This window comes from Triticum aestivum, chromosome 5A (assembly GCF_018294505.1).
Source record: "Triticum aestivum cultivar Chinese Spring chromosome 5A, IWGSC CS RefSeq v2.1, whole genome shotgun sequence".
Taxonomy (NCBI): domain Eukaryota; kingdom Viridiplantae; phylum Streptophyta; class Magnoliopsida; order Poales; family Poaceae; genus Triticum; species Triticum aestivum.
This window is the reverse complement of record NC_057806.1, coordinates 469395670-469407587: the sequence shown is the minus strand read 5'-3', so window position 1 is coordinate 469407587 and position 11918 is coordinate 469395670. Positions and strand designations below refer to the sequence as shown.

Genomic DNA, 11918 nt, shown 5'->3' with positions numbered 1-11918 from the left:
ACTCGGTGAACCAAGCACGCTTAGTCGTAGAACTGTGCAACTAAGTAGTATTTGGGCATTTCTCGGTCTACAAATGCACATAGAGTTGCGCCCGACTTTAAGCTCATCCGGTTTAAAAATGACATGTTTATTAGGTGGCAAGAAGTTAGTTAATCCACCCCAAGTAGTTATCTTCTATATCTAAATAATTAGCCTCCACTAACTTATTTTCCTCAACATGGTACACATGCTATATGAGCATGCCAACATGCATGAAAAATACTCACCACAACATGCAAATATGCATGGAAAAAGATTTTGCTAAATAGTTGTATATACTAAATCATATGTACTATAATTTTAGTTCTTATACTGTTATTTTATTTTATATCTAATATCTAGCCTCTACTAACCTATTTTTCTCACCATGCACACATGCGACTTGAACATGTAATGAGAAATGTCCACCTCAACATGTAAATATGCACGGGAAAAGACTCAAATCAATGATTACATATAGCGATTCATATGTATTTTAAATTTTAGTTCATATATTAGTAATATAAAATCCTACTCATATCATCTAGTATTAAGTAAGAAAAACTTGTAACTTGATTGTTGCAATAAGGATAACTTCATCTTACTGGGAGGTCGGTATCAATCAAAACCGTGACATGTATCCAAATATAATACTAAAGAAGTACGATGAAAATCGGAATTACAACAAATTGTCTTAGTGAGGCTTCTAAAAGGGAAACAAGAACATCAAGAGACATAGAAAGAAGCACCAAAAGACATATGTGGTACATGAATTTATATGGAATTCTCTTTGTAAGTATTCCCTCTGTAAACTAATATAAGAGCGTTTAGATCACAAAAAGTGATCTAAACGCTCTTATATTAGTTTACAGAGGGAGTACTGTATTCATGGACCCATTATATAAAATCGTAAAAAGAAAAACTACCACGTGTATGTGGGGTTTATCATCTGGAATTTCAAGATTAAAGTGGATTATACTTAAAGTCCATATATGTGAATAATACATTGGAGCCTAGAATATAAGATTAGAATATCATGCCTTTTTCTTTCGACCAAGAAAAGATGCCAGTGGTGTCATATATTCTATTCAAGCACAAATTACGCTGAGTATAACAAAGCCCTCAGGGATAAAATCTGCCATAGGGAAGCGCATCCGTGGCGAACAATTAGAGTGGGCCAAAAATGCTACAAATCAAACAACGAACATACTCCAAAATAACCATCAACTATCCCCCAAATTAAATACCTACACAAGCCTTTAGTACACTTTTTTACAGAATTATGATCCCCCGAAATACATATGCAGATTTTTTGAATAAAAAAGGATGTGTAGTATGGTTATGGTGGAACTGTCTCTAATTTTATATGTCTCGTGTTTTTTTTATGACTTGGAACACATGTTCCAAGTGTGATTTTAAGATTTTGTACGTCTATATATGGGATTATGGAGTGTAATTTCTTTCACGTGTAGTAATCCTTTTCTTTCTTTCTTGGATTTGCTAGAAGTTGTTTCGACGGCTATTTGTCTATGGTGAAACACCCTAAATTAGGACCGCAATAGCCAAGAGCCATTTCCAGCCAGCATGGCATTTGTGAAAGGCGTGGCTAGCAGTCTTGGTAGGAGGAGTGGCATTTTCGCAAAACTTCCAATGCAGTTTGTTTAATTAACGGCAGTTTTGTGCAGGAACCTGCCGCCATCATTTAGATTGGGCGTTCGTCAGGATTGGGCTTCTGACAAATGTTCACTAGATAGCATTTTCACCGAATTATTGTTGCGTTCAATTAGGGCATATTACTTAAAAATGATTTGCAAACTGGAGGGAGCCATATATATGGTAACACAGAAATATTTGACTCGGTAAATGCTGTTATTACAAATAACACGAATTAAGGAACACGGCTCATAATAACACTTGAAAAGACGGAAAAACCAAAATTTGAATTACGACGGCATCCTCCTAGCAGGGCAACAGGCCTACACGTAGCAGTATTATTATTATTATTGTCTCGAAACTAAAATCCATGCGGACGATCTGGTCAGCATGGAGCGGATCCTTCCAGAAGGGCATGCACTCGGGTTCACTTGTCGTCGTTGTCGTCGTTGTCGGGCGAGAGGCCGGCGATGCCCTCGGGCCCGGGGGCAGCCGCCGGTCCGTCGGAGGGCCCCTCCGCGGGCGAGTCGGCGGCCGGCGCGTCGGCCGAGGGGGCGTCGGAGGACTTCTCCTCCTTGGCGGCCTTCTTGGCATTGGCCAACGGCGCGACGGCCAGTGCGACGAGGAGGAGCGCGGCGAGGATGAGGGCCGTGCGGCGGGCCATGGCTCAGCTGCGTCGACTACTGCGCTTCCTGGTGGTGGCGGTGGCGGTGGCGGTGGTGCTGCTGCTGTGTGTGGTGATCTGTGAGGCTTGGGTCGCTGTGGATGTGGCGTGGGGAGAGGCGTCGGGGCGGTGTTATGTAGCTGCCGGAGGTGGCTATTTCTGGGCGGGGCTGCCTGGACGTTGCGTCGCGCGTGGTTCTGGGCGGTGGCTACGGCGTAGTGGTGGCGCGCGGTTGTAGGTAGCCGCGGGACGGGTTCAGATCCTGCTCCAGCCGCTGGATGGATCTCCACTCCTTGTGACCGCAGTGCAAGTTTGGCGTTCGTTGTCCCCACTTGTTTTTGTTGTCTTTGTTTTTTGTTTCGACACTGTTTTGTCTTGCCGGGCCCTCTCCAGCACACCTGGGCTATTGTCGTTGTTAGGGCACCCACAATGTGTGCCAGATTGAGCTTCAGCTTTTGGCAGCCCCATTACACGTTGTGGAGATTAGTGACATAGCGAAATCAATGGGAACCGAAGCTTCTTCGTGCTTCAATGCCAAACTTCCCAAGGCAATAAAATACTACTCCCTCCATCCGGAAATACTTGTCATCAAAATGAACAAAAGAGGATGTATCTAGACGAATTTTTTAAACCACTAAATCTTTGCGCACGGTGTACACAATATGAGAAACATGTACACTGTGGAGAAATGGGCTATTTGACATTGATGCCAAAGTTTTGAACACATCACAAATTTGGCATCACAACATTGCGGATGCCCTTATTGTCACTGTTGTTGTTGTTGTTGTTGTTGTTGTTGTTGTTGTTGTTGTTGCATAAGACAAAAAGTATTCACATGCTGGGGCAAGTAAAGTGTATGGTAAAATAAAAGGGTTATGGTAAAACAAAAGGCTTTAAAAACGGTACACATTGCACATTTTAACAAAAAAAAACAATTCGGCCAAAGAAGAAGTCACTATAAAAAGTCCCATGCACAACACACGCAGAGAGAGAGAGAGAGAGAGAGATAGAGAGAGAGAATTGTTGCACCAAGTTGTTTTCTTTTTGATAGGCAAGTTTTTCTATTTTGAATGGGAGACTACAAGTTGTGGTTCTATACAAAGGATACACAAGACATGTGTGTTGTGTGCACAACTAACAATGCTAATAAAAAATCATGAGAAATTTAAAAAAATCATTTCAAAAATTATCCATGGGCCTAAAACAATCTCGTAAATTTAATGTCCATCATGTGTTTTTTAAAAAGTTCAATGTGCATTTAAAAAAATCATCATTATAAGAAAAATGCCCATCTTGTATTTAAAAATCAAATTGTATTTAAAATATCCATCAAGTATTGATATAATGATCGTTGTGCAAAATTTGACAATGTTCTTTAGAAAATGTTATCACATATTTAAAAAGTGTTCAACATCCATTAAAATTTGTTGAACGTTACTTAAAAAATATTTATGGCATATTTGAAAAAAATGTTTTACTTGTATTTGAAATTTTTACTCTTGTATTCAAAAAATCCGTCGTGCATTTAAAATATGTTCAATGTTATTTAAAAAGATTTCACATATTTAAAACTGATCAAATTGCCCGCGTTTGCAGTTATAGTTCTACTGTACATGCAACTAGGTTGGTGTCAGGAAAAGTTGTGTGTGAGTGTTCATAGGCAAGATTGGGTTGAGGGGCATGTTGAGTGTTGAGTGTTGAAATGCAATTGGGTCGGCGTTAGGGCCAAGTTGTGTGTTGAGTGTGGACGTGCAACTAGGTCAGGTTGGCGGGCAAGTTGTGTGTCGAGTACGGACATGCAACTGAGTCTGGTTGGTAGGCAAGTTACATGTCGAAACTTGACGCAACCGGGCCTGGTTGAGTTGTGTGTCAAGGTTTGACATGCACTAAGTTGGGTCGGGGCAAGTTGCATGTGGAGGTAGGACATGCAAGTGGACCAGCGAAGTTGCGTGTCAAATTTGACATGTAATTGGGTCGGGGTCGAGTGAGGGGGAGAAGCAAGTTGGACATTGAATATGTACATGAAACTAGGTCGATTGGTGCAAGTTGCTTGTCAAGGGTGACATGCAATTGGATCATGTAGGGGCAAGTTGCATATCGATGCAACTAGGTTGGGATGGAGTTATGTGTCAAGGTTTATCATGCAACTGTATGTCAGTATTGGGGAGGAGCCAAATTGTTTGTGGACGATGGACATGCAGTTGGGTTGTCTCGGGAGCAAGTTATGTGTCGAAGGTGGACATGCAACTATGTCGGGCCGAAGGGCAAGTTGTGTCGAGGCTGGACATACAAGTGGGTCAGGTGGAGTTGTGTCTCAAGGTTTGACATGCAATTAGGTCCGTTCTTTGGGGCGAGTTGCATGTCAAAAATGGATATGCAACTTGGTCGAGGTCGCGAGGGCGCAAATTGCGTGTTGAGGATGGACATTGCTATTGGGTCTGGGGGTGGAGGGCAAGTTACGTGTCGATGATGGGCATGTAACTAGGTCGAGTGGAGTTGCATGGTGAGGGACATGCAAGGTAGAAGATTGGCTACAGGAAGAGAGAGACGTGGCGGAATGAATGACTAGGAGAGCCCTCCATGTGAGGGGTTAAGAAAGAGTTTGAGCGGTGGGTGGGCCCCATGAAACACGATGGGCGACAAGTGGAATTGGTCAACCGGTCTTGAATGCTTACCAAAGCAAAACTAGGCGAAAACTAAAAATGACCACTACAACTTTTATTTCTTTATGTGAATATGAATGATGTACTTTTTCTTGAATTAAGGGGTTTTCCCCCAATTTTCATTTCTGAAATCTGATAGTAATACACACCGACCATCGAGTGTTCACCGCGATCAGCAGCATCCTACACATCCCAAGCAAACTGTCTAACAAACTCAAACACTAACAAACTATTACTAACTTCATTCTTACATATGTGACTCTCAGGCCACATAGCGAAAGAACGCTGGTAAGACCTCGGCTATACCTAAACCAGAATTGTCACAAGGAAGTAACATCTACTCCCTCCGTAAACTAATATAAGAACGTTTAGATCACTATTTAAACGCTCTTATATTAGTTTACCGAGGGAGTACATAGCAGCGGCAACAAAGGCCAAACTGAAGACTAAGAACTTGAACGTCTATGAACAGCTAAACCAGCAATGCGAAGCACCATTGGAGCCCATCCTCTCTGTTTGTCGAAGATCTAAGTTAACACTTGCAGCAGAAGCCTTTCTCCTCATACTTGTGCCCCCTTGTTGTTCTCATTTCTGTAATAATTTTCAGAATTCTAGCCAACAAGCTTGAAGGATCATAGGGATAAGTATTCTCAAAACATGCTTTATTTCTAGATTTCCACAAAACCCACAACCCTGCAAAAACTCGTGATGCTATAATCCATCTAGCTTTCCTAGGAAAACCAAAAATCCAACCATGAACGATTTACTTAGGAAAAGGAACACATATCCTTGCAACTGTGTACGCCATCATCCATTCAGGCGTCGGGGGCAGGCGCCGGCGAGAGCGTGTCGGCTAGGCTGTTAACCTCCACGGCCGGCGCGAGGGCGGACTCGTCGATGGACTCGGCCGCCGGGCCGTCTGCAGCCGGCGCGTCGGCGGGGGCGGGGGCGTCGGCGGCGCTCTCGGCCTTGGCCAGCGGCGCCACGGCCACGGCGGCAAGGAGGAGCGCGGCGAGGACCAGCGCCGTGCGAGCCATGACTGCGCCGGTGCGCGCGTGCGTTACGTGGGTGGATGCGCAGGCGTCGGTTAACGAACTAGCTCGCCGGCGTCGCGTGCGTGCGGATGGCTTGCCGATCGGCGTGCGGGCTGCCGTTGCCGTGGCCGTGGCCGTTCTTTAGGCGTGCATGGCTCCTCTCGGCCGCTGGTGTCGCGGTGGTGGCGCGCGCGTGTCGGCGACCTCGGCCGGGCCGCGGGAACTGCTGGACCGTTCACGAGATTGCTCGGCCGACACATGATTGCTGACTGCTTTTCATTAAATCCTCTCGTCTGGGTGCACCGTCCACTCTCTTGCACCAAAAGATGTTTGGGCTCCCTATGGGGTAGTGGGCTAGCGGCAGCGGTGGAGGCCCAGCGTGCTCTCACTGCTAAGCTTTAGCTCTCCATGTGGGGGATATAATTAGGCCGAAAGCCCGAAATGGAAGGTGGTGTTACTTCTCTTCTTCTTTCGTTGTTGATCGCCACGCATTCATCAGCCCGGGCCAAGCTTTTTCACCTCTCCTTCCTCTCTTCTTTATGGGATTCTACTGGTCACCTGCACTACTTTTACTTTCATGTGTGGTTTGTGTTGTTTGACCTGCTTGAGCCGGGGATAGCGAAGCATCCACCGACAGCTGAAGTCCCAAGAAATGAATGAAAGCTTGCGCGCCGTTCAAGCAACGGACCCGTCGTCGCTGCATTTGTTTATACGATCTGACCAAGACGCCATAGAAAATTTGAGCCAGAAATTGACTCTGTAGGACTAGGAGTATCTCAAAACATGTTGACGAGAATTCGCAAAATGCGCCCGTTAACATGGCACGGAGCAATTTCGCTCCAAGGTTTCACTCACCGGTCGCCGGATCGACCAAAAGAACATCAATGTCCGGTGAGCTCAAGATGCCATGGAACCTCTCATGTAGCACGAGCAGAATCATGGCAGCAACAAACAGAGAAGAACATCTAAAGAGAAGAAGAAAGCAGATGAAAATCGAGCACACAACTATGTCTTCCGCGAAAGAAGCACTACAGGAACACGCCGTCGCAGCACGATCGATCACGCCAATGGATCAGACACCAGGGAGGAAAATAAAATACCCTAAGCCAGCGTGGAGGCCACGGCCACGGCCGCCAGCGCCGCGGCGAGCCACCGGACGCCCGGCGCGCCGGCAGCCGCGCTCTTCTTGGAGTCCTTCTTCTGGTCCGCCGGGGCGGTGTCGTCGGCCTCGGGCCCGGGTGCGTCCGCGACGGCGGGGGGCGAGCGGTGGCGCGCGGCGCCGCCCTTGCCGGCCTTGGGCGCGTCGGCCGCCGGGGCGGGCGCGGGCGCGGGGGTCGGGGACGGCGCGGGCTTGAACAGCTCGACGGGCTGGAACACCCTGTCGACGGCGTAGACGGCCACGGGGTCCGTGTCGAGCAGCGTGGACCTGACCCGCGCGACGGCCCCGGAGGCGCCCGTCTTGATGGTGACGACGTTGCCCTCGTTCTGCAGCGTGAAGTTGTAGTTGCGGGCGGAGCCGTCGGTGGCGAGCGTGTTCATGACGCCGTTATTGGCCTTGAGGCTCCCCGGCGAGTAGTAGACGGGGACGGCGTGGAAGAGCAGCAGCGACGCCTTGCCGTCGGCGGTGAGGTTCTTGTAGCGGGGCATGAAGGACGCCACGGCGTCGTCGGAGGGGCAGAAGACCGTCATGCCGCCGCTCGCGGCCGCGTCGTAGGTGGACGCCGCGTCGGGCGAGGCCGCGATCAGGGCCGCGAAGGCCTTGCACCCGCCCTTGGCCATCGCCACCGTGGCGTTCGGCGGCGCGGCCGGCGCCTTGGCCTTGGCCCCCGCGGCGGCCGCGAGGGGCAGCGCGACGAGCAAGAGCAGGGCGACGGCGAGGCGCAGGCACCGCATTGTGCGGAGCGTGAGGGGAGTGTGGACTGAGAGTGGCGTGCGCCTAGCTAGCTAGCTCGGCTCGCCCGGATATGTAGCGTGAGCGTGGCGCCCATGCCCCTGGGCGGTGGGCACTGGGGGTTTAAGGTAAGATGCCTGCCGTGCCGCGCGTAGTTGGCAAAGCTCGCCATGCATTTTCCAACGCTTTTTTTTTGCTTTGCTTTCTCTCGCTTCCTGGCGTAATACGTAGCTTTTTTTGCACGTATTCCCACTTGTTCTCTTCTCCCTCCCATCTTCGGTTTGGATCTCCGTGGCGCTGGATGTTGCAGCGACGAGCACAGATGGTGTTCTTTTTCGTATAGAGAAAATTAGCATCAGCGTGCATGGAGTTATCGTGCACTCCATGCGTTGCATGCCTAGCCACTCTGTTCGTTTCCGCGCTCGGTCGGTCGGTCGATCCTTGTGGCTGTCGGTTCGGCTAGATCTCATCTGCCCGTATTGAATACGAAAAAAGGTGACGAGACCGAAATGGAAAAACTACGAACTACTCCATGGACGAGTAGTAATAGCACTGTGTGTTCTCGGTAGCAGCACTGCTATGAATATGCATTCGATCGGCAACTTGCCGTTCTTTTGGAGCGTGCGTGGAGCAATCACGGCGGGGAAGAGAAATCATGGCGCACTGGCCACTGGCGCCGCTGAGTGGGCAGGAACAGGAACAGCAAGCCGTGCGCCGGCGGGTCCCGGCGACGAGCTGGATTCAAGTGAAACCCATTTATCCAAACGCACCGCTACTGATTGTGTCCGGCCGGCCTGGCGACCCCCAGACGAACACTGATCATGAAACGGTTATACGGACTTGGTAGCTAATCCATGGCCATCTGCGGTGCTAGTGATTTTCTCTGCGGAGACAGGGCTGCTAGCCGGGCGCAATGTGCGCGAACGGTTGCTCCGTCGGTTACTTGTGTTCTGCCGGTGGCCTCGTCGAGTGGTACTGTCTGTTTCTTGGAGTGCTTTGTTTTTTGGACTCGGTTAATTTTATCGTTAAGGCAGGGAAGGACGGATGCCGAGGCAGGCGACGTATCCCCAGGGTCAAAAGGGGTGGTGAGGGAAGAAAGAAGGAAAGAAAGGTCATATCTTCTGTCTCAAAATCCGGTCCACATCGAGCGCCGGCCATGGCGCGAGCAAGCGAGCTTTCGCAACTGCCTATGGCATCAAACCGCCCTGGACAGCAGCACAGGTCCCAACTGCCACCCAGAAAACCTGCGCGTCGGTGAAGCACAGGGGATTACAGCATCTACTACAAGCGGACCCTGGACAGCACACAGCAGCACAGGTCCCAACTGCCATCCAGACCCTTCAACGCCCGCCTTATTTGCTGGTTTTCACACCCGCATCCTTTATATCTAAATCTTTAAAATCATACAATCCATGCAACGCTACGTAAAACATGATCAAAATGTAGTTTATCGGATCAACATTACATCACCAGACAAAAGGAGTATAGTTCACTGGAGTTCAACGGTAAATCCATACTACAAACAACTTCATTCTTGCGGTGAAGGCGCCGCGCATTCGTCTCTGCCGTCGTGAGAGAGCGACGGAGGACCGACGTGAGGAGCGCGAACTCGGGATCGACTGGCGCGCTCGCGTGCGAACGGTGCGCGGACACCGCATCCCCCGCCGCTGCCTATTGCCGCTCACGCTGGGCTGCTCATGCCTCGGACTCGGGCATCCAAGTGCAGGCCGGCCCCGACGCGGGCACGAGGACCAATAGCGGCCGGGTACCACCTCCAAAGCAAAGCGGTCAGAGCTGCGCGCTCAGCAGGAGGGCTGGCGACGTTGCCGATGCTGCGTCGACGGGCGACGAGCGTTGAGGAACAAGATTAGCCGCTGCCAGGGCGCCTTGCACGAGTAGCGACCTCCTCAAGGCGATGTGGAGGGCCACCTCCTCCACATCGATGTTTGAGCCATCAGATTCTGCACCAGAGCCACCGCTGCTTCCATCACCGGCCATCGGATCGAAGGGAAGGGGATCAGAAGTGGAGTGGACGAAGAGGGAAGTGAAGTAGAGTTCAGATTGACATGTGTCTAGGTTTCTTCGGATGAGGATATTTATGTGGTCGGGGTGGGCCGGTCTGATGTGACAGACGCGTCCGGGCCACCTTATATACACTCCATATTTGAGCTGGATATAAAGGACGCTGGACAGCCCGGACGTTTGAAGATGGTTTAAGGTGCCCGTTTGGGTCAGTTTTTCCGTCCACGCGTTTGAAGACGGTTTGGGTAGATGCTCTTACAAAACATGTCGCCAATGCTAGGTGCATAGACACGAAAACCTTGAGAGAAATAGTAATTATATAGAGGGGAGTATATATCTTTCGACTCAAGATGGCAACGGGGATGAAACCCATCGAGTTTTGCCTTTCCAAACCCATCCCTACGAAAAAATTATAAACCCGTCCCCGTCCCTATCACTGTGAGTTTTCTGCCCGTCCCCTAAACCCATCGGGTTTCGGGGAACCCACGGGGAACCCGCGTTAAAATCAAAATATTTAAACAAACATAGTGGCGACAAAGAATAACACTTCAGCAGCAAAACAAGCACATTTCAGCAGCATAAATTGAGTAAATTTCAACAAAAAACAATAGTATATGATTCAACAGCTATATAAGTTCTGAAATAGAAATTATAGTTCACAAATCACTTTAAAGTTGGAATCATCATGACATCTTTCACATCTCCAAGCCTCCAAACGACCAACTTCAAATCTTCCAATGCCAAATCAAGGTGCCAAATACTAGGGAAGATCAAAACTCGCTTAAGCTAAAGTTAAACATGAGAAAAATATGCATATTAGTATATGAAATTTGCAAGTACTTATACTTCACCTCCATTCCCTCTTTAATGTCTCGAAGACAACTCCAAAAGCTTTGTCCTTATTCATTGTCAGCATCTATGAGAATCAAATAAGTAGTAATGAACATCTTATGAAATTTGCAAGTACTTGTACTTTCGACCTTGCATTATCATACTCACTCATAGCCCCTGTGCGTGCAGTTGCCCGTTTTTTCTGGCGGGAAACACTATCCGAGAGAACGTCCGGCCCAGTTTCTCGGCCGGTGTCTGCTTCCTGCGGCACGAAAAGCATGCGGCGCGGGGGCGGGGCCGGCGGCCATCATCGGTAGAGAAAGGCATGGGCGATGGACGGTGCACCATGCACGTGCCGGTGTCGCCCCGCCCTCGCGTCGGAGGAAGATCGGCAGCGGCTAAAAGCTCCGGATCCGATGCGCGGCGCACGCCGGTACCCGCTCCAGCTCCAGCCTTGAGCTACCCGACGGGCGACGGGCGACGGCGGTTCGGTTTTCCATCGGACGGCGCGGCGGCATGAGTGTCCGGGTGGCTTTTGCCGAGGTTCGAAGCTTCCGGCCTGGCCCAACGGGTTCCCGTTCCTATGCTCGAGAAAAGCAGGCTAGCTCTCCGGGACCTCCTCGGTCGAGCAGTCTCCTACTCTTTCGGCTGCCGCGCAGGTGACAGAGAGTGAGAGAGCATACGTGGTGCACCGCCAGGGCTATATCTTGCATGCACCGGCCCAACGAGGGTGTGTTTGATAGGGTGCATGAAGGGTGCATGAGGGCAAAAGTTTCCAATCGATCAATTTTTGCTTATTTGGTAAGGTACATGGGCTCACCTGAGCTATGCTCATCTGATGCATAAAAGTGCCATCAGCCATACTCATCTCATGCACCCCAGACAGGGTGCATGGAGGCAGTTATGCTGGCCCTGACACTCGTCCCCACCGACCAGACCACGTTCAGATATGTTTATTTTTTTCAAAAAGAATCAGAATTTCAAATTTTGTTTAAATTTTCAAAAAACTTTAGAATTTCAGAAAAAATGGAAAAAATTGAATTTCAAAATTGTTTAAATTTTAAAAACATGATTTCAAAATTTGTTTGAATTTTCAATAAATATTTGAAATTCCATTTTTTTCTAAAAAAATCATAAATGTT

At 49.0% G+C, this 11918-nt stretch overlaps 2 protein-coding genes across 2 annotated transcripts; both read right to left on the bottom strand.

The window, feature by feature from the left end:
- Positions 1-1848: 1848 nt before the first annotated feature.
- Positions 1849-2459, bottom strand: LOC123107196 (outer membrane protein H.8). The gene has a single exon (XM_044529196.1). The coding sequence runs from the start codon at positions 2333-2335 to the stop codon at positions 2099-2101; it is 237 nt and encodes a 78-aa protein (XP_044385131.1). The 5' UTR covers positions 2336-2459; the 3' UTR covers positions 1849-2098.
- A 4347-nt stretch (positions 2460-6806) lies between these two features.
- On the bottom strand, positions 6807-8035 carry LOC123104077 (fasciclin-like arabinogalactan protein 1). The gene has a single exon (XM_044525798.1). It carries the CDS (start codon positions 7923-7925, stop codon positions 7134-7136), a length of 792 nt encoding a protein of 263 aa, XP_044381733.1. The 5' UTR covers positions 7926-8035; the 3' UTR covers positions 6807-7133.
- Between the last annotated feature and the right edge of the window lie 3883 nt (positions 8036-11918).

What these genes read in the sequence shown, in the direction of transcription:
- LOC123107196 (XM_044529196.1), bottom strand. Translation starts at nt 2,335, where the DNA reads ATGGCCCGCCGCACGGCCCTCATCCTCGCCGCGCTCCTCCTCGTCGCA.
- LOC123104077 (XM_044525798.1), bottom strand. Translation starts at nt 7,925, where the DNA reads ATGCGGTGCCTGCGCCTCGCCGTCGCCCTGCTCTTGCTCGTCGCGCTG.